This window comes from Odontesthes bonariensis, chromosome 2 (assembly GCF_027942865.1).
Source record: "Odontesthes bonariensis isolate fOdoBon6 chromosome 2, fOdoBon6.hap1, whole genome shotgun sequence".
NCBI classification, from domain to species: domain Eukaryota; kingdom Metazoa; phylum Chordata; class Actinopteri; order Atheriniformes; family Atherinopsidae; genus Odontesthes; species Odontesthes bonariensis.
Window position 1 is genome coordinate 19,087,548 of NC_134507.1, and position 27,827 is coordinate 19,115,374.

Consider the following 27,827-nt stretch of genomic DNA (forward strand, 5'->3'; position numbering starts at 1 on the left):
ACATTGAAATAAAGTGGCACATGAGTAAATGCCTGAGGGAGGAAGACCGCAGCGGTACGTACCAACTTGGAAAGGACGGGAGGGGGGAGCTAGGCTTGTTGTAAATACAATTTCTTTCCCTGTGTGAATATTTATACGATTTGGTTGTTTTTTATTAATAAATAAACATTAAAAAGTTAAGTGTCCTTCAATTTGTTGGACCCCTTATAGCACAAGTTTGCTAGCCACTTTGTTGTCCTTTGGCTCTCCCCGTCGTCCTGGTTCGTGTGTACGCGGAGATTGTTACAATCAATGCTGAAAGCTCAAGGCAGCAGCTCTGCTCTCAGCTGCTCGCAGTCCTTCTCAGTCCTGCACTGAGGACGCCGAACTGGCGACTGCAAAAAACTTTTGTTAGTCCTTTTTTTTTTTTTTTTTTTTTTAATTCCCTTTACCTTTTCCTGAAGATGAACTGAATTCGGAAAAAGTCTCCGCTCAACAGGTAGTATATGTACAGTCTCGTGATTGTTATACCTGCTCAGGCATGCATCAATATGTTTCTTCTCTTCTCGTACTAAGTTGTTCGTGCTGGATTTCCCCTAAAAACCTCGTAAGGCTATTTGCGGAAACAAGTCCGACAAAGGTTTATCATTCAGTTAAATTCTGATAGTAAATTCGGGATAGAAAAAAAGAGAAGAAAAGTGCACTTTATGGGGTGTAGCTGTCCTTGTAGAAGTGTAATTATTGACTCCAGTTCATTGACTTGTCTGCTTGATCAACCTGTTGCTGTTTTAAAAGTTCCTGCTAAATAACTCGCTTAAGAAGTGTGGAAACTGGACACAGGCTCTTTGAGGCAGTAAGCTCCCTTACATCTAACAGCCAGTGTAATGAACCCTAAGCGGCAGACAGGGTCCCTGGATGTGGAGGAGCAGTGTGGCTGCTTTGCAGCATGTATTGACACAGAGCTCCTCACCACAGCTTGTGAAAAGAGATTGAGTGAGTCTCGAGTGCGTTGATTCAAAAGGTTCAGTTTCATATCTCCCACCAATCTGCGCTAATCATACAGGCTTTTTGCTCTCTCTTCAGATATAGATATGTGACTTATAATTATGTTGCACTTTTGAACATGATTCGTCATTTATTTTACATTCTTGGAGTCCAATCAAAATATACAATGTGTTGCTCTGTTCTGACTATACAGATGTCAAATTCATTTATGTTATTACGCATGAAGCTAAAACTGCAACCACAAACAAATTAACAACAGCATTAGTACAGCAGATTCTCTGCTGATCTATACAGATGAGGCCGTCCACACCAGCCTCATTTGGCAACCTCTTTATTGTGGTCTTAGTTCACAATCAAAGCCAAGAATCTCAAAATATAGAGCAACAAGGCAGCTGAGCATAAAAACTGCTTATTTCTTCATTGGTGTTTCCTTTCTCCTTTAGGTTAGGAAGTAAGTGTCGGTGCTCATGTTTTGACCCGCTCAATATTACACAATAGTTGGGTGATCTCTGTTGACACCACAAACACTTTACCACAGAGAACAGGTTATGTACCACGATACCCAAAGTGAAAATACCTGGAAATGTTTCTTGATGCCACCGTGGCGGCGGATGTCCTTGACCTGCAAGGAAGACTGGCTGATTTGGTCAGCAAAACAGGAAATGTCACTGGACGTTTGAAGAAGCCAGCTCAGAGAAAACTCCCACAAATGCAAAATGTTGCTAAAAGTTCAGGTTGGATGTGAAACGGAGAGTTGAGCAAAGATTTAATCACATGTGTCTGATTACATAGAAGGTGTTGATAGGGATGCCTCACGAATACTGGTTTGGCTTTGGAGGAAACTTGCATTTCTTATATGCTGTTCCCCTTTTGGGAAGATTATATGACTGCACCTCACTTTGATTTCCAAAATAAACCACTGCAGGAATGCCACAACTTGGTGTGAACAAGCATAATAGATCCATTAAATTCTGTCATGTGAACCTGCAGACCTGTTGTTTGCTTTAGCCAGTGGTTGTATCTCCCACACACCTCAGCTGAAAATGTTTCTATACTGTTGCCAGCACCTGAGATTATGAAAGCAAGGTATACATTTATATAAAGATTTGATAGAATGGGGCATTTGTGTTCCATACATGGTGTTTTTAGACAAAATAAAAGTCCAAAATTATAGTGTTTATTTAAATCTTATGTCTGATTACCTATTTGGTGAGGAAAATGCACTCAACCATTATAATGTTTTATATATATATATATATATAAATATATATATATGTACCCTGTGTTGTGGAAGCATTAGGCCATCACTCAAAAGTGGTTCAGTACCCCCGCAGTATCCCCGTCTGGAGTTGCTGGCAATAGTTTTTATGAAGCGCAACTTGATGTGCTGCACTTGTACTCGACAACAGTTCTGGCACTATTAGTCTGTAGGCTTGTTTTGGACATGCTAGAGGCCTAATTTATGGGAGCAATTAAGGCTTTTGGGTTTTTAGGGGATCGCTCTGCGCTGCAGTGTGTGCTTAAGACGCACACATTTGCAATGTCTTTGTGTTGCAGGCAAAAGGCCCTATTAGAGCCCCATTCTGTCAGTGGGCAGCTGTGTGCCTGCGTGCTGAGCAAGCCACTGGTCCATTCAGCGTCTGTGTGTACAACTCTCACTCAGTCCACACGCTGACGCACATGCTGCCACTTTCACCCCACTCAGTTTCTTTCTTTATATCTTTCTGTATCTTTCAGTCTTCTTTTTTTTTTGCCTGTTTTACACTCTTATTTGCCTGTTCCCATTCTACTGTGGTTCTCTTTCTCTCTCTAGTCCTCTGGCCCGTGGCATTATGCAAAGCTACCAGAACAGGATTGTTAGCCATGGCTGTCTGTGCCTCCTTCTACTCTATTCATTTCAGAAGCTTCTCTTTCTTCTCTGTGACCAGCAGTCATAACCGCTGCTGCTCCAGACGAAGTGAAACTCATACATCTTGGCTTTAAAAAGTAAATAGCATATGTTTCAATGTACCATCATTATTTTGTACATTGCTTCCTCATCGACGTGATAAATTTGAAAGTCTGGCGTCTCGTCGCCCACAGAGCCATAGACCTGCCGCTGAAAAGAAAAGAGGCATTCTCACACACACCAGCAAAGCACTCTCCCAACCCCCCCCCCCCAAGACCAGACTCTAGACATAAAAAGCATTCTGGGATGCAATAGAAATTCTCCCATCAACACACCCCGCTATTGTATTTCTCGGTGTTGATACTGAGGAATCATCTTGAGTGAAGAAACAAAATAATATATATACGTACATATACTTTTTTGACTCTTGAATGAGTGCAACTGTACCCTCGGGGCTTGGAGTTGTTGTTTTTGTTGTTGTTGTTGGTTGTTTGCATATCCATTGTCTGATACTATGGGAAAACCCCATAGTCCAGGTGAGCTAATATTTTGTCTTTTCTTTTCTTGTCTTTTCATAAAACCCCTCTTGTGAATGACCAGACATTTGTTTGTCATCCGTAGCTGCTTTGATTTGCTTTTCCTCAAAAATCTTGCCATAACCTTGCATAACTCCTGTCAGAATCATTTAGTGTGGAACCCTGTCGACCCCTACTGATGATACAATGTCCTAATTGAATCCCTTGGAGAAAGAAAAAAGGGAACTGAAACTTTTGGTTGGTGTTTGGCACAGACAGCCGAAGTAAGGACAATTTTTAGAGCGTGTTTTCCACTCTTGTGACAAAAAGATCCTCAAGTCTGTGTCTTAGGGTTTCCTTAAAATGTTCACTTGAATATTTAGGAATTTCTACATAATATGCACATATCAGTGTCATTCAAACAGGAGTACACCGACTAAGAGAAGGTGATTGACTCCCTAACCCTTGCCAAAACCTGTGTAGTTACACTCATTGTGTTATCCATCGCACTGAAAAATAGCATCTTAAGTGTCAAGTTTCCATAAATAAGCACTTTACATGACACTAGAAACCACTGAATTATTGTGTTATTTTGACCAAAACTAAAATGCATGTAAATATAATAGTCTGAATGAAATTGTGCAAAATCAAAGTTCTCAAAACTAACACATTTAGATAAATCAGTTAAATTAAATCACTCCTACATGTATATACTCAATTTGACTCAAATAGGCCTGGGTGCTCTTCACATGCTCCACAGATCCCTCTTTTTGCATCTTTTTCTACAAACATTAAAGCTTAAATGTATATGACCAAATATTTTCATTCACATTTTTTCAGTTTCTTTTATCAGATGGCTAAACGTCTCAGATATTGTGACTGAAAATCAACCCATTGACAGCTAAAGGTCGCAAAAAGCATTTTGAGACCGTCACTCTTCTGTCATAAAGTTGCTGATTTATACAACCGCAGTCATCTGAAAAAAAAGATCGTCATTCAAGTTGCTCAAAGACGACATCTGTGCAGTGAATTTTGTTATACTTTCACGTTTGACGATCTTCCGCGAAGGAAATTAGAAGCAGCAGACTGTCACAAACATTTTCTCACACAGACCTGAGTCGCTGCTTCCATTCATGTAAACTGTTACAAGGATGGTGGTCCAGTTAAATGGACAGATGGAACTCTAACCATAGCTTGACTCAAGTGTGTTTATAACTGTATTGACTGTCAATTTAAGCATAGTTCTTTAAATACCTGTGATTGCAGAGGTCATTTGATTTGTGACAGAATCTAATCAAAACAATAAGAGCACGCAAACAGTCTGCATCCAAATTATAGTTTTATCATTACTATTTTAACCTTATTAAGGGTTTCTATGTAACCTTCAGCTATGCAGAAATTAAGCCTCAAGTGTACTACTTAAACTTTTTTTTTTTTTTTTTTTGTTCAACTGGTTCATGACAATCTGTGCGTTACATTCTCCAAAAGTAGTTTTTTTTTTTATTTTTCGTGCAAGCTTGGGCTTGATAACAGAGCCAGTTTGACCTGACAATCCTGCTTGCACAATGAGGACCAATTTTCATGGCGACATGTGCAATAACTCCCATCTGCAGTATATTGAGTCTGCATAGTTTTACAAACACATTTTTCATGCACCTGTGGGTCCTTCTAAACAACAGCTCAACACAGACAAGAAACAAGATTTGCAACCCATTAGCTTGCTGGCAGCAGATCAGTTTACTTACTGAAGAATGTCAAGAAGTACATTTGGTACTGTACCGATGGAGCTCTAACAGAAATATTGGAACAATCGCTGATGCTAAAGTTGATCTCTGTGTTACTGTTGGGGGAAACGTGCTCCATTTCAACTTGTAAGATGGGAAAAGTAATAGATTGTTTTCTTTTTAGTTGCCTATGCATTCGACCTTATAAAAGTCTGGATGTAAAACTCAAAATAGTTTGACTAGCTCAAATCTTTTAGCAGAGTTGACAAAATCCCACTTCATCTCCACCATTTAAATTTGGTATGAATGGATAAAAGTAAGTCACTCCCAGCAGAAAAACTCTACAAAATGATAAATATAAACCAAGCTTACATTTTAAAGATACATTTAGCTTTAGAAGAATAGAGAACTTGCAACTTCAAATTTGTCACTTTGTATTTTTGTAACACCCAACCTGGCACACCCTCATCTTTAATATAGTCCGTTTTACTCTCCTGCTACACACTATGCTGAGCAGAAAGAGGGGACCATATGGTTAGCTAAACCCGTCATGAATGAATGAATGAATGGACCGATGGAATGCTACAGTTTTCATTCTGACATTCTCCCTTCCATACGCACTCACAACTTACCCACAGCTCTCAATGCAAGGATGGTGTTATAGAACGCCAAAGTAATTATTTATTGGTTGATTGGTTTTAGTGACTGGGTAACATCACTTTCTTGTGCAACAATGGAGAGGTCCCACCATATATTGAGCCGAGCTATTGTAAGAGATTGCCAGCAGCACAGGAGGCTCCCATGTAATGTATCCCTGATGGATTAGGGCTCTGGTTAGTGTGCAAAAAACAGAGCAGGCACTTATGGATAATGTGGGGCAGTGTAATTACTGAGTTACCTGATGTATGGAGAGTTGAGGTATGTGAGGGTTAGTGCAGGGGGCAAGAGGCCCCTTACTTTTCCTTTGCTCTAACTAAAACACCTGATCCTACGCCTGTCAAGCTTCTAAAGATTTAATTTAACTAATTCCTGGCCTGAGACACAGGGGCCGACCCTGAATGATTTCAGACTGCTTCTGAGAAGAACAATTGCCCCATGTTTGCATGTTGCATGTCACTGTGCCTGAGCTTAGTAAACTGGCCTTGCTCAATGGTCCAGCTTCCTACAACAAACACACTCGCAGATAAGGAAATGATGAGCTGTCCAGACATCAGTCTTTACTAGATTGGTGACGTCTGCCTTTTTCAGATCACCAGTTGTCCCTGTTGACCTCTGTTTGTGCTTGGTTGCTATGGCTGCCTACTCAGTCTCAGGAAACTGTGTACCACTAAGCAACTGTTTGATGAAGAACAACCATGTCTGAGCCTAACTGAATTAAGAGTGCAATGATCTGCAAATAACTAAAGAATTCAGAAACATGTTGACATGTTGTCATTGCATGATTTTCATGTCTTCTTGAAAATTATGCAACGACAACATGTCAAATGTTTATCTGAGAGTTCTAAAGTTGCTTTTTTTCTCTTTCTTACTTTCTTTCTTTATATTTAAATATATCTACACTGCCTGTCTGAAAAAATGTCACCACCTGGATTTAATTAAGCAAATGGGTAAGAGGCTCCCATTGGATGATTACTGCATGGATGATTATGTTGCTGCATAACTGATCCAGCGAGTAGCTTCTCATTTCTTGAACGACCATGTCGGAAGACGCATCCTGTGGTCGCGGAACAGATGTTGATCTGTTTCAGACGGCTCAAATCATTGGCATGCATTGTTGCTGAAACCACTAAAATTGGGTTTAGAACTGTACAACGCATTTCTGAAAACTAGAAGCATAGTGGGGAACCATCATCTTGGAGGAACAACTGTGGTTGGAAAAGATCTTGAATGAATGTGATCGGTGATCACTTAAAATCGGATCGTAATAAAAAGAACAGTAGAACTGACGGCTATGTTTAATCGTGAACATTTCCACGTGCACAATGCAAAGGGAACTCAAGGGATTGGGACTAATCAGCTGTGAGCCTTAAGAAAATCACTTATCAGTGAGGCTAATTGGGAAAAAGGCTTCAATTTGATAGGGTGCATAAAGATTAGACTCTGGAGCATGGAAGAAGGTCATGTGGTGTGATGAGTCCAGATTTACCCTGTTCCAAAGAGATGGGCACATCAGGGTAAGAAGAGAGGCGGATGAAGTGATGCACCATCGTATCGAGTGCCTACCATTCAAGCTGGTTGGGGTTGATCTGGAGTTGCTGCAGTTGGTCAGGTCCAGGTTCAGCCAATTTTTGTGCCCAAAGAATCTTGAAAGTGTTTTTTTGATACAGAATCAGGGAGACAAGACTGTGTGGGCAAATAGTTTGATAACATTTATCACATAAGAACGTATAGAATTTGTGGATTTAATTGTCTGCTGTGCATAATGCCAAAAAAGATTTGAAAGTATGTGGAGAAATCTCTGAATAGTACAAGACAGAGGCAAGACTGAGTGCAAGAACTTTTGGCTTAAAAAAACAGATGCTATTCTATCGGAATTGTATCTGCATGAGCTAATTTGACAATAGTTGAAGCAAAGAGGAAGACAATCCTATGGTCTAAAAAAAAAAAACCAATATGTTCCAATCTTCTTCTGGGTTGAATATTAGCGGGGCCATCCATCTTTGTTCAGCACACAGTACACACACTGGTGTATGTTATAGTGTGGGGGGTTCAGTAGTGCACATGGTAGGAGCAACTAACTACTCATAACCAAAAGCATTATTACTGCTGCAAGATGAAAGGTTGGAAAGCAACATGTGCTGCCATCCAAGATGCCTTTTAAGAGAAAGACATTGCTTATTTAGGCAAGACAATGCCAAACCGCATTCTGCCAGTATGATCTGTCTGCTGTACTGACCATTAATCTACTTAAATTATTTGGCACATAATTATTAGAAAATACAATAGAAAAAACCTGGAACTGTTGAGTAGTTTCTGATCCTTTATCAGGCAAGAATGGAAAAACATTTGGCTTTTGAAACTACAGCAGTTGGTTTCCTGAGTTCCCGAGTTTAGTCTAAAGACGAGGTGATGTAACAGTCTGGTGAGCATGCCTCTGATCCAGCTTTTGAAAAAGGTTGGTCAGCATTAAAGTTGAATTTAAAATGCATCTTTCACTTGTTGTTGTCAGTACTATTTTCAGCTGAAAATCGGGTTTGAATATATTGCTTTTAAAGATGTACTTAAAACTTACTTGGCTTTCATAACAGTAATACATTGTAGTGTAGATGGACAATTTTAGAAATGTTGCACACTGAATGTAAATCTATTGTTGTCGCACTCTATGAGCGTGAGGCAAGTCACATACATTAGAAAAGTGGGGATGTCAGTGTATTGGTGTATTGAATTCTTAAAAGCTAAAGTGGCTACTCATGCATCATATGTGAAATTAAGTTGATGTCACAATGCTGTGTGGCTAGCACATGGTGTTTTTTTTAATTTTTCTTTTCATATATTTGGTAATGAAGTCGATGTGCTTCACACCCAGTTCAGCAGCAGCGTGAGACCACAAGGGAAGTAGAACCTATACACTGCAAAGGGAAGTGTGCCTACGTGTGCAACTTATGTTAGTGTGTCTTTATGCAAACTAAGCAGTGAGATGAATAACTTTACATTAGTGTTAACTGGACTCGCAGTTCAACTCTGAAGAAATGGTGGTTGTTAAGGGTTTATTTGCATGAGGATTGTGTTAGGTATTTATTGTAGATCTGTTGTCACAGGTTAACCATTCTGGAAATGGTGCATTACTTTGGAACTTTTACTATCTGTACTTCTGCAGAGGTTAATGATGGCTGTAGTTATAGAAACATGTAAAGGAATCTGAAAAGGAGACCAGAACTTTGCGACTGACAATGCAGAAAGTTTGACTCAATGGACACTTCATTGTTTATGCACTTGTGAGCATGTAACCGTGTGATGGTGTGCTGTTTTTGGCCAGTGGGTACTAGGGTGATGACCAAAGTAGTCAGTGGTATGTCTTGACCTCCCTTGGACCATTTTTACAACCTCAAGCACATTATCTGAGAGAGGGGTGGCTGTGTATTCACCCTGAATTAACAATCCTCTCTGCAGACATTCACAAACGAATGCCTGTTACTTTTATTCACACCAACCTAAAGAATTATCTGAATTTATTTGAAGCGTGCTTTAATTTCGTTTCGTGTGATCCTCTCTACTATGAAAAATGTGGCACGCAGCTACTTGCTCCATGAAATGTGTTGTCACAGTCCGTCTTTTTGGGGGAAAAAACGGGGGCGATTTTAATTGAACTTGAATTTGAGAAGTACAAGGTTTGTCACCCATGCAGCAGTTTGTTTATTTGCTCTTCATCATTTCGTTCGTGTGAAATGAATCCTTTTCCAGCTACAGCCACTGATCAAAGTCTTGACACCAGACGCACTCCGCACAAGTATGCAGTAACCAGAGCCAATTGGTGATGGACACCAAGCACCCCATCACAGAAGTTTAGGGGGGCTCAAATGGGCTTCTATTCATCTGCCTTTACAAATCACAGCCTGGGCAAAGGGCCATATTATTTTAGCTGCCCTTTCTTGTGCCCTCCTGAGTCACTGACTATTGTGAGCCAAGAGCTGCTGTCTGAAACCCAGCATACACAAGTCTGACAAGAGGTACCATTAGATTTGAACCCTCTAGAGGGTCCAATTTAAATGCATGAAAACAAAGGTGTTTGTGTTCTCAAATGATGCTTATTATGAGTGACAAATTGACTTCACTCACATCACTGACTCCTTATACTGTCGCACTCATCTGAAGAGAGAGTGCAGCAGCGTGCATCATTTGCCGTCTACAAAACCTTGTGTAATATTGTAAATGTAAACGGCCAGACAAAAGATGAATTAAGCCTCTCCCAATTATGAAATGATGTACAACTCAAGTGGTGAAATTTAGATTGACTTTATGAAACCATATTTGTCTCACATGAGAGCTGTCAAGTGTAAGAGTGACTAATCAAATCTGAGGCGTCCTACAAATAAAAAAGGGCCTGTAAACGGATAGATACAGCCACGGCTACAGTTTTCTGTCCATTAAGCTCTTATTTCCTTATGAAAAGTCCGGCTCATTAAGTAAGCATGGCTCCAGGGTTGAATTCACACTCTGTCTGCCCTCTCCCATGACCCCACTTGCCAGTCACCACACACAAGTGCAGGTTAACATAAACAGACAGCATGTACAGACACACATACACAATTACAAGGTGCTGTTTTCGGCCCCGATGGAACATGCTACCCTTCCTCAAGGTGTTTAAACAGCACAGTGTAACAACCCTAACACATAACAACCATGCTTCTCTGGCCCCATACTGATTAATGCACACATATACAAAAACCCTGCTATGTTGCCGCACCCTAACCTCGGTGTCAGTCCTAATCAGTAAAGCAATCTGCAGAAGTGATCATGGAAAACATTCCCTTCTCCTCCAGCTCCCACCACTAGTACCAGCTTCTCTTTCCTGCGGAGGCCCAGTTGTGCTCCACTGACTCTCGGGGATAAATGGAGATAATGGGAGTCATATGCTAGCAGTTGGTCTGGAGCAGGCCTACATGAAACATTTCTACTCTTAATGTAGTCATGAGGCTAAGGATGAGGTAAGGGACAGAGATGACATTGTGAAGTTACATGACCGCAGTAGTAAAATTGTTTTATCAAGGTCCTGTGTGAACAGTCCCCCTGTATGTTTTCTTTTATGATTTTTCTCTGCACTAGTTGCTGTCCACAAAGCTAATTTAATACCCAGTGCACACCCTTCCACCCGAGTATGTCAAATGCAACAACCCTTATTTAACTCGAAACCACATGTTACACATGTAACATGGCAGGCCAGGGACATCCATTAGCCTCATGTGTTCCAGTAGCCTCATGTGTTGCTCCACAGTAGAAAGCTGTCATTGGCCACCAGTTGATTGGAGGATCTGAATCTCTTTTTGTGTGTTTGGTGGCTCATCGATAAAGGAAAGAAGCTTAGTTCCAGAGGCACTGCAGCTTCTCTTCCCACAAAGAAAGCAAAACTGAACCTGCTCATCATTTTCCCATCATTTTCTCACGTCCGTAGCAGTGCCAGAAAAGCAAAACGGAGCACCATCTGCCAAACATGTAACTCCCTCACATGTTTATAACAGTTGTGCTTTACCAAATGTGGTTAGATTGAAAGGCAACCGCAGCTCCATACATGTTCCTCTTCTGTTCATGTTTGTGAGCCACATCTGTAGTTTTGTGACGGCCGGGAGTAAAGTTTTTCCTTGGATTAGCTAAACCTTGCGTTCTGTTTCACAATGCTTAGCTTTCCATATGTTCAGGGCATTATGTTAACAAGCCAAGTGTTCCATTATTCACAAGGATGATTTAGGTCATTTAGCACATTGCAGCATGTCTTGTTTACCATGTTAAGTTACATTAACTGTCAGGGTGTTAAATGGTTAAAAGTAGGGTAGGAGATCCTGGATTTGGAGTCCAGCGAAGCTGCATTTTGAAAATACACAGGTAAAAAGTCCCAACCCTTTTCTTCACTTTCCCCCCGAAGGCCTCTAGAGTACATGAACGAGCACGAAGGTGCACGAGCGCTGTTCTGACAGCAAGCATCGATCGTTGCCGTATTTAGTATTTAGTATATGATAACTATACGTTTAATAATGCTAGGTGCTAGCCAAGCTGGCTCTGGTTTAGCTTCTTGCCAAGCATCTGGACGCGTAATTCGTTCACGGAGCAGGGTACGCGCACAGGGGGAAGGAGGGGGAGGGAGGAGCAGATTGCAGTTTGATAGAAGGCATCAGAATCCAATCATTGTTAACGAGCGTTTTTCCTAGATTGTACGTTCTAGAGGCCACTAAAACTTTTCATATGTGTCAAAACTTTTAATTAATTGGTTGCAATGGGGGTGTGAAGAGTATTTCAAGCAATATGTAAAAAAAATGGTCCAGAAAAAGATCCCCTACCCCACCTTTAAGTAAAAAGACATATGTTAGCCCTCTTTTTCGTTTTTACCTACAGGTGCTTGAAACAACAGTGCCATGTTCAGGCAAAACTTAATGTCTGCCAGCAAGACAAAAACCACAAACTTTGGTAATTTTGGAAGGCTTTTTTTCATTATTTAAATGAGTATTTATGTTCCTCTTTCGTGCATCTCTTTTTTTTTTTAATCAACACAGGGAGCAGCTTGAATTCTAAGAGAAACCCTCCTACCTCCTCCGCCTTCATCAGCCCTGCTCTTCAGATGGGAGGTCACCAAATGCACTGTCTGCATTCTGCCCTTATATGAGATGGCTGCCTGTCGCCTTTTTCTGCACCTTAACACCCTGGAGCAGAGCTGCTTGTTACCATGGTGATCATTTTCTCAAAAACACTGGAAAAGAAGAAGGGTGTCAATGATGTAACGTCCAAAAGCATTGAGAGACGGCCGGTGAGTTAAACTTTACCTTTTCAGGTTCACACAACGTAAACTAGTCATTAACTGTTGTTACCAACGTAGTCGCAGAGATAGTCACATGCTTGCACAATGGGACTGAGCATGCCTTACCAGAATCTAGTGTCCTTACCTTGATGCCACAGTATGATAAATCAGGTCTTGTGCGGTGCGGATTCTAGCTATGACAGTCTTGAAAACACAGTATATAAACATTTAACCAAAAAGTTAGCCAAAATGTTCTAGGCTAAGTTTTGTGTTATTCCAGGCTAAGCATACCCACGGCCAACAGACTGTTTTAAGAAACCTGAAAGGAATGAGTGGAAAAACATTGAAATTTAAATAGATAGTGTGATGTGGTTTTCAAAAATGTCATTACTTCTGTTACTTTTTATTTTACCCCATGCCCTTACATGCAACAAAGCGCAACCTTTAATGCCATGAAACAACGCAGTAGAGTGCTGCATTTTTAGGGAGGTCACTCCTGAGAACTTTTAAAAACTTTTTACCAACAGTTTGGTTTCACTTCTGAAAGGAAGGTACCGGGCATTTACATTTTATTTTTATCTCACTACTCCATTCATGCTGCACAAAACTGTAGCTTTCACTTCTCCTGCTGCGAACTTGCTGCCCCTGTAAAAATGTGAAAATCCACAAGACAATCTTCAACAATCAGCAACATCTAAACACTCAGATGGGTCCGTGCCACAAACATTCTTTGGATTAACATCAATGTGTCTTTGTTGTGAAAAATCCAGGAACTTGCGCCATTTTTTTTTTTTTTTGTTTTCATGCATCCAGGATTTTAAACTGTGCCCATGGGTTCTCATGACTATTTATTCTCTTTTGTTTTACCTTTGGAAGCCACTTAGGTGACAATCTCTATTATATACTGTTGTAGATCTCTGCAACCGCTCAAACTTGTGAATTTAAAAAGGCTGTTGGACATAGTTTTGGCTACACTCCTTGTCACTCCTACTTGTTTAAAACCTGTCTGTCATTTGATCATCCTCTGCAACACAATAGCATGTTTTAGGTAACTTGTCTTGTATCTTAGAAAACACTTGTGTTATGTAATAACTGAAGGTAGGTCAAAGCATTGAAATGTAATGTGGCATCTAACTTTGCCCTTTTTGTGCTATGAGCCATCGCCACCCTTTCTTAACAAGTGGACTCTGAGAGAGGATAGGTGTGACATTGATGAATAAGGACAAATCTTCTTATCAATACTAGCACAAAGGCCCTGTAATAGAGCTGTGTGAGTTCTAGATGCCCCATGAGATGGGCTGCAATGGACATCTCTCTGTCAGAACCTGTGTATTTATTACATTAGACCTGCCTGCACAATTTTGCTGCACATCAATATAAATAGCTACATAAAAAGCCAATGATTTCCTTTTGAGTTTGAATGGTGATGTTTTGTAAACATTAGACGGCTCATTTTGTATCTATTTTTGGAATCAAAAATTGGGATCCATTCAAATTGGAATCCGTAAGTAGAATAGAAATTGGAATTAGTAATATTCAAATAATTCCCAACAAAGCATGCAGCTGGCCTGAGAATCCAGCAAGCAAAATAACTTGATTATGGATTGAGAATAATACTGGTTTTGGCGTACCTTAGAACTCCAAAATATGCAGTTTTATACCTTTGATTTATAAATGGACAAAGTAGAGAAAACTGGCTGCCCCCAGGTTTGTTTTTCAGTGAACGATAAATTCTTGTAAACGGATGTACAGTAGTTCACTTTACTTAGAACAGAAAAGAGCAAAAAATATGCTAAATATACATTCTCTAATATGTATTGAATAAGAATAGCAAGTTAAAAGATTTTGTACTTCTTGTTTTACTTGGTGTTTTATTTGCTGTAATGAGGCATGATGGGGAAAAAAAAAGACTGCAACAAAAACCGAAGGAATTTTGGGGTTCACAAAGCTTATCAAAGTTATTGAGTGGATTCTGTGACTGTTTACGGATTTTGGATTTCCAAGTTCTCAGCTACACTTGAATATGGCATTACAGTATCTCTTTTGTTGTATAAAATTGTTAGTACACTTACATGTTACACACTATGCGAAGCATGTCCATTTTTTATTATTATTATTATTATTATTTTTGAGTAGTGTGTGGAGACAGTAAAGGCGATAATCCAACTCCGATAAACACTAAGCAATATCACGTGTAGTGGTAAATGGTAGAAAAAAAAATAAAAAATGCTCTTTTAAGCTAGCTAGCTAGCTAATGTTAGCATCATCATTGACACTGATGATGTGTCCTCCTCCTATTGGCTGAAATTTAGTCCCTTTTCCCACATAGCTAAGATGGTGATTACAAGTAAAGTAATGTAAGAACACATGCGTCACCTTCCATAGTCAACCATACCAGCGTGAACCCAACAACGCACTCAAAATTGGAAATGTAAGTGCATAAGACTTTGGGTAAGTAATAGTTGTCTGATTGGGCTTAATTTCTGACACTGAACCTGCTTTGGTTGATAAATGGCACATGTAGCCACATTCACCCACGCAGTGGACCATGTTTGGTCAAGATGCCTCGTTCAGTTTCAGCAGCCAGATTCATCCACTGTTCTCTGGTCAGTTCTTGGTCATCATTTATACTGCATCTTGAGCTTTTTCCTCAGGCTTGCCAGATTTGGGTGATTGGAGCCAAACTATTTTGGCCATCTGGGTCACTTTAAATTGTTGCCTGGTTTGAGTTAACTCGGTGAAGTTTAAGGTTCACATTTTTTATTCTGCTTTTCTCTCTAACTCATGAGAGGGATGTTCTTAAAGGCTTACAAGCTGTTACAAACGCCACTGGTCTCCAGCTAGTGGCCTGACTGTTTGCTCCTCAGCTTCTTATGCTTTTTTTTATTTTTTTTATGCTCTGAGCAGTTGGCATACGATGAGATTTTCAGAACATGATCTCTGAAAACATCTGCCTGCCTCTGAAAATAATCATGATGGGAACAATAACAGTGAACAAAAGCAATAACTTGGCTGAAAATAAGTCAGCATGATGTTGAATAATACTTTGGGTATTTTTACCCATTTACATGGGCTCTGAATAAGTTGATATTCTATCAATCTTCTTATTTTCAGAGCTACATTTTAATTTATTTTTTTAGTCTTGCTGACTGTTTGCTTCTGCTCTACAGACTGAGTTCCACATCATGAGCAGAGGGACCACCCTCTTATCCTGTGGAACTGTGGGTGAGTTATTCTCTTCATCACCTTCTCTAAGTTTTCCCATCTTTGCTTCCTGTTCCACATTTGAATTTAGATCCTTCTGACCTCTCATATTGAATTACTTATATTACTTATATTCAACCATCAAGGTCGGTGACCCCCCCCCCCCGCTATAACCGTCTCGTTGTTTATCCCCACTGACTCGTTCAGTCTCTCACTTCTCCCTTTCTCCATCTGTCACTCATCCCCCTCTCATGATAAGGGTGCACCTGCCTCCACACTACGTTGCACAGCATTCTCACGAGAGTAAACTGTAATTGAATACGCTGTTGCCTATGTCAACAATTTCCCTTTAGCTTTTTTGGAGTTGCAGTAATTACCCCCTGTGTTAAAAGACGCGCTACTGTAAGTTCAATAAGCCATTACCTCTTGCTGTCCTCTTTTTTTCTTTTGCGGAGACATGTGGTGACGTCACCGGGGGGAGTGTGGCAAACTCTTTCCACTGTTATTCACGACATTAACATCGTTTAGCATGTCTTCTTAGCTCAGCCAGCAGTTTGTCTCGTGCTTTCAAAGGGAGGCCTTTTGAAGTTCATCCCATTCTCCTTTTGTCAAGTTGTTTTCCTGACATTCCTGTCAGGTCGTCACTGCGGCCCCCGTACATTGTTTGTCCGCCCAAACCGCAATCTCCGTCCACCAGTCTGCCAGACAGCATGCCAAACTTAGAGATAGGCATCCAAGAGGATGGGCTCCAGATCAGGAGAGAGCCCTTTCGTTCTGAAGCTTCAGAAACTTTTCTTAATATCTTAAGTTGTTGTGGCACATAAATGTAGGTGTATCATCTCCTCCAACTGAACGATAGAGCTTTTTGGCGATGGTGAGATATGTGGCATGCCCTACTGCTTTCCAAAGAATATTGCCGTCAGTTGACTCACTTGCTCGCCCTTTTGTTTATTTTGTGTTTTAGTTTCAGCATTCATACGAGCCCAAGTTTTAGATGATTAGGAATGTTGCTTTTGTTGTCTACTGGTTTTCTCACAAATGTTTTGCCAAGCGTTAAGGAGACTAATCTCTACATTAAGAATAATAACATGGACAACTTTAGGATTTTCTATGTAATCGTTAATCATTAGCATTAGTATTAGCAATGGAGACAGAAACATGTTTCTAGTGCTAAAAAAGTTTGGTTGCGTTCCAACTCACTGCATTATTCTACCTTCTTATGTGGAAAATAATCCAGCATGACACACCGTGTTTGACACACCTTTTTGATTCTTACTTTAAGTTGCTAGAACAACTAAAGTTATTTGCAAACTTACTAAACATTGTTTACTTTAAATGTGCTGACAATTAAAGTGGTATGTATATGTATGTATATATATATATATATATATATATATATATATATATTTTATACCACTATGCTCGCAAAAAGCTTTTTTCAACTCCTTTGTGTCTCACTGTCGGTTTTTCAGCTTTCAGTGCTGTCACATATGAGCAACACTGGTTTGAACGGTTCAGCTGTAGTGTTATTTCCCCTAAAGATAATACTGTCATTCATCTTAAGACAAATGACTGATGTTATTTACTTCAAATCCAAAGTTCAAAGGAATTTCCAATGGATTTTATGCATACCTACATGTTTCTTTGTAGTTTCCTCTGCAGTTAACAGTAATTCTTCCAAATGGCTTGTTCTTACAGCAACAATTCCTTCTTGCCCTCGGCTTTTATCCATCTAGATTGACTATAAGCTATAATTCTATACTATAAGCTATAAAAGGCTCTAACTTGGTGGTTCCCAACCTGGTGTTCCCAACCCTCTAAGAGAGATGCAGAGATTACACAGGGTGCACAAGGTTTTTCCCTATACAACGAAATCGAGTGGTCTTGAATCAAATATCCAGCTCAAGTTCATCATGTGAAAAGTGGTCAAGTTTTTCAATGCAAGTGAAATAGTCTGATGGTTCTCTGCACTAGTCTTTATACACACACTGATTTGCGCACCATTTTACTTTGCTAATGAACATACCTCTGGTGGAAATAAAGTCCCATTTTACATGTGCACTTTTCCAAGGTACTACAATTACTGTAATGCATGTTTTTTTTGTTTTTTTTCCTTCTTACTTGTTACATGTGTAGATGTATACCTGCCTAGTTTAGTTTCTATGAGCCTATCTGTTTTGACTTTTTCAGAGGCAGATAGATGGCTGGACTTGGGGCGAAGCTGCGGCATCCAGCAGAAAGCTCCATGTCAGACCGAGTCCAGTCTGGAGAGCCTGTGGGATACAATGCCCGAGTCTGGGAGCCGGCACTGGGCTAAGGAACCGGGCAGTGCCACAGCTATCACCAGTCTGATAAGAGATCTGACTCTGGGCAATAGTGGCACCCATGTGACGTCCACCACTGCACATTACACTACTACAGCCACAAGCCAAGCTCCTACAGCACCCCCGAGCAAACGTCAGTGTCGCTCCCTGTCGTTCTCTGATGAATTCAGTGGCTTCCGCTCATCTTGGAAGCCCCAAGGCTCACGAGTGTGGACAACGGTGGAGAAACGCAGGTGCCACAGTGGAGGAAGTGTCAGAGCAGGAGGAGGCCATCTTCCCACCATGCAGCGTAGCTCCAGCTTCAGCTTGCCCTCACGCTCCTGCTTCCCCTCAGACGGAACCCTGGACCTGCCATTCTTCAACCAGCGACTGCCTCTTCACCCTCAGTTCACTGCCTCTCCAGTCTCCCCTACCTCTCCTTCCTCACATCATCATAACCACTCCCACAATCACATCTTCCTCAGGCCTCTCTCCCTTTCCCATGAGCAGATCAGCCTGACAGAGCTCCAGAGAGAAGAGGCATCTGAAACCAGCTCTCCAGACTCCACCCCTGAGTTGGGGAGGCGAGCTGGAAAGAAAGGTGGGGGGAAAGGGTGTTTGTCTCGTAGCAAATCCCAGCCCTGCGTGCTGAACGACAAAAAGATTGCTATGAAGCGTAGGAGGCCAGAGGATGCCCAGGAGCAGCGACCCTCCCTTAACCTGGCAAAGATGACTCAGGTTAGCTGGAAATGTTGGAACACTCACAAGTTGATACAAACACACATTCCCTTAAATTCTTGCAATGGTAGTTTGACTAGTTTTGGAGTTGAGTGTCACTTTTTTGCGTAATTAGACGTAAATCGTCATCAACTTATTTCCAATCTTAATTTAATGCTTCCAAATGTTCTCTATTGCATTTAGGCAAATCCTTGATCAAATATATTTACTTCACAGACAAATGCCTTCTTGTTCTTAGACTAGAGATCCTCAAACATAACTAGGACATCCTCTCTTTTAGTCTGATTAATGACTGGATTAAATCAAGCTGAATGAAGTTTTCTGGGTCGTCAGTCCAAGGCTTCAGGCCTAAGTGATCTCAGGCTTCCCTTCCCTTCAGCTCATGGAGTGGTGCTCACTAAAAGAGCATTCCTCATGTTCGGTCACACTATTAATTGCTGTAGCAAGCCCGGCTCCGGTTTATCATTTCATTAACTCTGTTGGGTAAACAGCCAATCCAAAGGTTGGGCTTCTTGTGTTCATTTGTGTATTCCCTGGAACTCCCACCCTCCCTCTTTCATTCGCTGCAGTTCTTCGTCTCTTTCTTGTGGTAAAAGATGATTAATTTTGGGGATATTTGGATGCACCAAACTCTGCGTTGCCTTCCCCTGCTTGTTCTTTTGTAAGGTCGGAGGAAGCAGTTGAACAGCAAGAGTATGAATGACCTCTGGACAAACCCAAGCCCAAAATAGAACAGTTCAAGTATTTTAATGACATGTACCGTTTTAATGCTTGGCAGTGCTCTGATGTTTTTACAGAGTCTGGCCCATTGCATTCAGATTATTATTTAGTTTAAATTCTGCACAGAATGTGTAGCATTAAAGCCAAGCTGTATTTGGACATGCTGTAGTCACTACAGTACTACTGTAGTGACTCAGAGGCCGAATCTGATTGAACTTTTTTTTTGTCCGAACACAACGTTTAAACGGTCCTCTAAAATCTTCTTCCATAATGCCTCCCGTCAGGGGAAGATGCCCTTTTCCTGTTCCCTTATTAGAAAGTATCATCAGTTTATCCGTCTACCCTCCCTTCCTTTTCCAACAGTTGTGTTCCCAGCCAGTCACCCTTAGGACTTAGCCAGGGCTGGATCAACTCGGCCTGGATAATGGAGCCCAGCAGGCATGTTTCCTCTTGTGCTGCCAGCTGCTAAGAGGGGAAAATCATGTATGCACAAACACAAATGCACCAGTTTTACCCCTGCTTTCGTTAGTTATGTCAGTTGCAGGTTATAGTAGAGGAACTGTTTGTTCTGAGACAGATTTTCTTTTTTTATATAACAGTTTTTTTTCAAATCATTGTCCTCGACTTGCAAGATTGCTGCCAGCATTGTTGAAAGGAGTCGGGTAGCGCAGGTTAGATGGGTCATTTCATGTCTGTTGCAGCAGTGCTTCCTTTCTCACCCTCATGCCCGCCTGGAGTAAAGGAAAGTAACCCAGAAGTATCTTTTAATATCTTATCTTTGAGAATCCAGAAGTCCTAGAAGCACCCATTAAAAGTTCTGATAATTTTGTTCGGTCACCAAAGTGTTTTGTTCCAACAAAAGCGAAAAGAACAGCTTTAAGCTGGCAAGCAGTTTGGAAAAGGAAGTGCTAATGTGGAAACGCAGGGCTGGTTAGAACCTGTGAGTTTGTTCTAGTGACGAAAGAACATAAAAATGGATGCCAGCGTTTGGGAACTGATGAGAATTACCACTGATTTTCTTGTTTAGGGATTTTGATTTTGACATTTGTCATAGATGTGATGATCACACTGAATTTCTTGTATTTTACAGTTTCAAAGACTTTCAGTTGACATTGATATCGACATATGTCTGTTTCTCTTTGAATGTCTTGTATTGTGTTATTCAGGGTTGTTTGGGGTTGTAATGTTAAAGTTTTTCAACGAATTGTCTTATCCTAAGAAATGTTGAAACATCTTTTCAACAGCGTCGCAGATATTTATCAGAGAAGAGGGTCCATTGTCCATTGCTTGTGTTGAACTTGTAAAAGGTTTTCATGCATTTAAAAACTTCTATCTAAAAGGAAAACCCTGGTTTTCATTACAGTGAAAGCTCAAATACAATGTTTTATATGGCAACTATTAGTATTAGTTGCTAGGAGGGATATCTTCATCCTCCTATTCCTTGGTTGAGAAATGGGTGTGTATCATACCAAACTGTCATGGTGAAATGGTGCTCTGCGTCTCTGCCTCAGGCTGCCAATTAAAAGGCTTCTTTTTTTTTATCTCACATCTAACACTTGCTCAATCTTAAAGGTTGTGGGTAATAAACCCAGTCTAAAGTCAAGGAAGATGAAACAAAAGTAGAAGCATATTTGGCACAGCACACTTTGTACTAGAAAGACTAGAAATGAGTTTAAAGGGCTGAGGGATCATGACAAGCGAAGTGTGTTTTGTCTGTGGAATGCGGTGTAATTTGGCCCCCTAGATTCCTAGTCCACGTCAATGAAGATGGGTGTGAATTCTGGGGATGCATGTCATGCTAATTGGCTATAGCTCGACTACTGCAGGGATTTGCGTGTTGCCACCCCCCAAAATTCCTTGAGTATCCTCTCTGTCGGCAGTTTATTTCAGTTCACTCCCCTGTCCTCAATCTCATTTTTATCCCTGGCTGTCCTTCCATGTTGGCGCAGCATTGTTTTTTCCTCAGAATCATGGGCGTAGTGAGCTGTCAGATGGGGAATGTTCTCTTGATTGTAGTTCACTCGCTGACTGATTGTTGACGCAGCGTGCGCTTCGCTTTTCAGGAAACGGCTTGTGCGAGGTCAGCCCGGTCATTCGATAACTTCAGCTGAGTTATTGTACATTCTGAAAAACAGTTAGAAATCATCTTTGGTGTGTTAGCAGTGCAGGTGATAAAAGGGAGGACGTGTTGAGCAAGTGCTTGAATGTGTGTGTGCGGATGCTTGTGCGCTAAGGAGAGAAATAGCAGGATTAAGAAGGGGAGTATTATTTCAACGGGGAAACTGGCAGACAAACTCCTCAACCCTCTCTATTAATATCAACTCACTGGCCCGAGTTTGAGCTGCTCCCCTCTTTCCGTCCTCTCACTACATCTCTGTCCATTCCTGGGATGGCGCACATGGTGATCTTAGCTGAGTGTCTGCAGGCATGTGGGAACACCTAGGTGGGTGTCTTGAGGTGGGTTTTCTCACTGTGTATTATGACATGTTGTGACTTGTCAAACGGTAAACGTGCATTATAAACCACCAGTGGTTAGTCATACATACTATCATCCCCTTTTCAGCACCTCCAAACAAAAGATATTTATGTTTTCATCTTAACCTCTAGGCATCTCTCCTACGTTTTCTTTGTGCCGAAGTGAATTCCAGGCAAACTTTCAGGCCAAAGCCGACACACTCGCACAGACAGCAACACAGATGATTAATGCAGAGGTGTGCAGATATGTAATTTAACTGTCAGGAATGAGTTAAATCTTTGCACCTCTGCTCTCTTTCTTTGTTTCTCAGTTGTTCGCTGTTGGAGGACTATTTGTCACCTGATTTTGATCTCATTTCAGCGCAGAGCTAAAACAAAAAACAAAATGCTTTTCTGCTGCGCTTAAAGTATCTGCCCTGTCCAGTAACCTATATGTTTGATTATTTGAGTGGTTCCAGTCAGGTTCACAGCAGGACCATCGCACATAAGCAGGGAGTTATTTGTTGTTCACTCAAATTATCAGGAAGATATCTACCTGACCTCTTAGCATGTGCTTATACTTTTACCACAGCAGCTGCCTCTTAATCCCATATTGCAGATAACATCTTTACATTGGAGGTTGTGGTTGTATAGCTCATGCTTTGAAGTAATGCCTACCAGAATATCGGTTTCATTGTTACTAGCAGCCTTTCTTTTCCCAGTCAAGATTCAGTTCATTAGTTTAAGTCTCCTTGGAAATGCAAGAGCGCAATCATAAATGCATACAACTCTTTTTGTCTCTGGTGGGCCAGATTAAAGGTGCATAGGCGACAAATAGTACGCAGAACGATACTGGAGACTTTAATGGAGCAGTGCGTAAGATGCAGTGACATGTAGCTGCAAAGTTGTAAATTGGACCAAACTGAATACCACCCCACAGACTCACCGTCTCCTTGCAGAAGTGTGCGAGAAACTACGAAAAACTACTCTGGTCGCTCCAAGTGACTAAAATGCTAAATACCTTGATAAAAGTCAGTTTTTGAATTGTCCTTTCTGGTCTACTCTACAAACAGTAAGTGCAGCATGATGTACTTGATGAAAGAGTTCAAATGGAAGCATTTAACTTATTATTTTCCTGTATATACATACACTATTGAAAAGATTATTAAGAAAAAAATAGATTTAATTCCTATCGAAATGCGGTACTATACGTTACCTGATACTGACATGGAAGAAGAACATCTTTTCTTAAATTTTTTTTTCTCAACTTTATAGTCAAGGCAACCGTTATGCCTTCTACTCTGCTTATCACAGCTTTGTGAAAGTTGCTTAAAGAGCCACCATTTTATGACATTACACAGACTAGCTTATTCCCCCCCCTAGCCAGAAAATTGGACAGTTTGCAATTTGCATTTCCTTTTTGTGAAATTTTAAAGGGCCGTTTCAATTCCTCTCATTTCACATTTGTTTTGACGATACTGTAAACCGATACAAGAGTTGCTCTTCTTCATTTGAATTTCGTGTGTGCTTACTGTCCCTAGTGGTGATCATGCAATGCAATGTTTTTAATTCCAGCTTTGAGAAGCTTTGAAAAGGAGCAAGGTTTCTTTAGTTTAGTTTCATTACAAGGAGTATAAGGGAATAATACAACGTGTATTTTTTAAAATATAATGTGGAATAAAAGTGTATTTCTAAATGGCCAGGAAACCCTTTTGAGGATGACTGCTATATATTGTTTCTACATATGATTCAGTCTCAAGCAAAGCTGGTGTGTTGTTTTAGACGTGACAGCATTAAGGAAGAGAGTCCATGTGTGACGTAGCTTTGATTTGAGTGCATGCATGGATGTATTTCATCTGGTAAAGCTGAGTATGTCATAGAATTTTTACCCTGCTCCTCCAACCCATCACCACACCCACATAAAGCCCAGTCAGCCACCACAGACTTTATAGAAAGCATATTGTATAGAAGCTGCCTCTCCCCCTCTTTTCTCTCTTGCTTTCGTCTCCTCCTCTGCTGTGATAATTAGTAGTAGGGTAATACTAGAGGTTGAACAGAGAGATCCAGGGCTTAGAAATCCCCTTTTCCACTCCAGTGGGGTAACTACAGCAAAGGCCTCCCACTCTTCACATGATCACCTCAAGCGTTTGCAGATGAAGCATCGTAAAAGTGAAGTTAATCCAGACAGAATGAGCAAGCCTTAAACCCAGACAGCCAAAATCCTGCATTACGGTTCTCCTTTAGACCATGCGTGAGCCCACTAAAATGAGACTTAAGAGAGGGAGACTCCCAGCTCATTGTAGCAGCAAAGGCAATGTCTGAACAAATGCTAGGGAACATTAGAGGTGTCTGTCATGTAAGCCGAGGCTCTATAGAGAAAACCTCATCTCTATTCACCTCCATGCCTCCAACATCTGCTGCTGGGGGCACTCCAGAGATCATTAACCCCTTCACTGCACTGCATGGCTGCCTTTCTTTGTTGCAGAGAGGAAGTCAGGGTGGAAAAAGGGGATGAAACCAACTTTTTAGAAAGTGTAATCACTTTAAAGTCAGAGAGTAAAAATGTAGTCTGTTGTTTGCATACAGATTCTACCTGAAACTCCCTGCAGTGTGCTAAAAAAAACATCCTAGCCATGGCTTAAATACGAAATGTTCCTTACCACACAGGGTTGGGTTAGGTATGTATTTCAGAGTGGCTTCCAGTTAGGAATAAGCCCAGAGCACACTTTGACAAAAGATACTGTCTGTGGTTTGCAACTTGTCTCAGTGTTTTTCCTCACACAACCCAGATGGTTTAGAGTTCTGTGTATTTTCTTCCGTGGCTTGTGTGTATACTCGTGTTTACATGTTCACATGCATTCGATGAAAGGGAAAGCCAGCTTTTGACTGCCCAAACTGAAACCCATATTCAACCTGACTTTCTGGAAAACCCTGAGTTTGAATTCCTGCTGTCAAACTGTTACAGTCTCAACAGAGTGAAGCCAGAATGTGAACTTGTGCAACGGGGAGATGCACACAAGTGTTCATTTTTCTCTTGACTTTTCTTTACAGAAACTTCAGACGTTCCAGAGCTTAAGCTGCCCTGGATTTTCAGCCTTCGACAACTGCCAATCAAGCCTGCCCCCACCCTCCTTTGAGACTGCCATCCAGTCCCAGTCAGACTTCACAGCTGTATCTGAGCTGGGACTAGAGTCGCGCCAGGATGTGATGGGAGATGACGAGGAAGAGGATTCATCCTACGAGGAGCTGGATAGCGACTCTGCTTGTAGCGTTGACTCGCGATCCGGGTCTCCTGTGCACATTGTGGACAGTAAACGCACCCTCTGGAAGGGTGATTGTGGGACACACAGGGACATTTTCCAGCTTGGGGGTGAGCTTGACATTGACCAGATTGAAAGAAACTGAACATTTTTTGGCGATTTCAAAAGAATGTGTTGGAACTCTTATAGAAAGTTGTGTTTGATATACAAAGAAGTGACTGATGATATGTTCTGAAAGATGAATAGTGATCCATTTTGAAAGGGAAACATTTTTGAAGAACTTGGAAAGTGATAGATTAAAAAGCATTTGGTATGTTGCTTTTTGCTGGCTTCTTAATGACTTATTTGGCTTGAACATTCTTACTGTTTGAATCAAAAAGCATTGCCCGTGGTTCTTTTTTTTTTTTGTTTTTTTTTTTTTGTTTGGGTATTTGATTTAACTCAGGAGTGGGAAAGTGAGGGTTCGTCTTAAAGAAATCTCCCTACCCTCACTGTCTTTGCAACCTGGTGACCTTTCCAAAGTCAGCTCACCTTAGGTTTGTTGTACTGTAGCAGTAGCTGGGATCTCCCGTATGTAGTTCCAGTTTGCGTTTCAAAAAAACTGGAGGAAGGGGTGAAAGAGGGAGGTAAAAAGAGAAGGAGGAAGTATCCTCTCAGACTTATCTTTGCCTTTCATCTTCATCTTTTGTGCACACATGTAAATCTTTTTTGAATGTAGGCTCAATAAGCTTTATGAAGGGGTCAGAAACTAAGAAGTGCCTTCTTTTGGATTCTTGCTCTTGTAGTTCTTTTCAAGAAACTTTTCTCACTCAAAGCCACCTTTTCTGGCATTCATATGCAAATTATATATTTGAATTAAACACTGAATCTTTGAATTTTGAGTTCTAACAGCAGCATGTATTTTTCTACGTAACAGTTTCTTTATAAGCTGTTTGTGAAGGAGCGAGATTACAAGGCCTTTATTTTCACGGAATGGACATGAAATAAATACACATCCTGCACTTGTGTCTGGTTTACTTTCAGTTTATCAAGACTTTTTGTATTTCTGTACAAGACAGATTTCACTTAGGCAGATCAAAAGTCTGAACAAGCGGCAAAGTTTCCAGATGCTCTTTAGAAGCTGCACCTGCACCCCCACAGTCACTTCCTGCATCACATTTCAGAACCATTTAATTGAAGTCTGTCAATCTTCTCTATTTTGAATGTGCATAGATGCATTTATAATGTCATCTGTTAGGTACACAGATATCTTTTCACAATGGCAGCCTAAGCTGTTTGTAGCTCTTTATCAATAAATCCAGATGCCCAGATAGAGAAATGTTACATTGTTCTATACTGCAAACCATGAAACCGTAATCTCTACATTTGTCAGCATCGTGTAGAAAAACGAGAAGTTCTTTAAGCGTCTGTGCTGTGGTGCAAATCAACTGGCCAGACATGATATCCTGCACATGGTGGAGGTGGAGAAAGTTGCAGGACTGTCCTGTAGAATCATGTTCTCTAAGATTTTTTTTTTTTTTCTCCAGGTTGGCTCTCGTTTATCATTTGGTTTAGGCATCAAAAGTGGTTCAGCTTAGGTGCCAAAAGAGCTTAGTGAAGTCTGGAAAAAAAAAAAAGCAAAAATGGTTTGGCTTAAAACAGCGTATCGCAACTCTGCATGTTGCTGACAAAGTGTCAGTATTCTTTCACCTAAAATTACATCAGGTTCTACCCATAAATCTGCACACATTATCTGCTGTCTTGTTGGAGGTGAATATACATCTATCGTCTCTATATATCTAATCTATTCATGTCATACATGCAAATAAAAGACATTCTTGGAGAACACAAGAGTGACACACTTCTCCACTTAAACTAATATTGATATTTTATATCTATATGTGTGCGTGTGTGCTCTGAAACTTGGTGTTCAGTATGTTCTCATGGCTCAAACACAGATTTATTTATATATATATATATATATGTAAAAGATTAAAAAAATTATTTAAAAGAAAGCTAAATGAAATGATAATGTGATGAGATGTGGGTTCCTGCCTGCCTCTATTCTTATGTTATTTCCCTGTAATTATGCTCTAGCACGAAAAATAGTAATATCTGAGAGTGATGAGTCAGAAGTGAGTCTCAGCTTTGCTGCTTTTTACTCAGGTGATTGGACAATGTTTAATACAAATCAACAGTGTTCTGCCCTCGTGTTGTCCACAAGTCCTAAATAAAATGGCAGGAAGCCTAGCCTTTGAGTATTCCTGGCCGGTAACCCTGCAGTGACCACGGGAAATGATGTCAGGAGTAAATATCTGTGGACCTGCAAAGCGGGCAGACAGACAGACACGTCGACTGGACACGGTTGTCCCTTCATGGGATTTCCTATCATGTCTCTGATGTCTGTCCAAGCTGCTGAGACGAACGCTAAGCACCTGCCACCTTTACAAGACTTACCTCCATAGATTTGTATCTCCTCAAGCAGCAGTAGACATTGTTATCTCATCGTTATTATTGGCCACCAGGGAGGCAGACAGCTGAAATAAAGTCATAGAACAGCTTGTTTTTCCAACACAGGGAGTAAAGCACTGGCAGCAAAACAGTGTTTATGTTC

General features: G+C 40.7%; 1 protein-coding gene across 1 annotated transcript; it reads left to right on the forward strand.

The window, feature by feature from the left end:
• Window positions 1–309: 309 nt before the first annotated feature.
• On the forward strand, window positions 310–26,235 carry LOC142395497 (protein FAM53B-like). Its single transcript, XM_075478451.1, has 5 exons — window positions 310–478; window positions 12,314–12,564; window positions 15,726–15,780; window positions 17,950–18,800; window positions 25,026–26,235. Exons 2-5 carry the CDS (start codon window positions 12,484–12,486, stop codon window positions 25,377–25,379), a joined length of 1,341 nt encoding a protein of 446 aa, XP_075334566.1. The 5' UTR covers window positions 310–478; window positions 12,314–12,483; the 3' UTR covers window positions 25,380–26,235.
• Window positions 26,236–27,827: the final 1,592 nt, after the last annotated feature.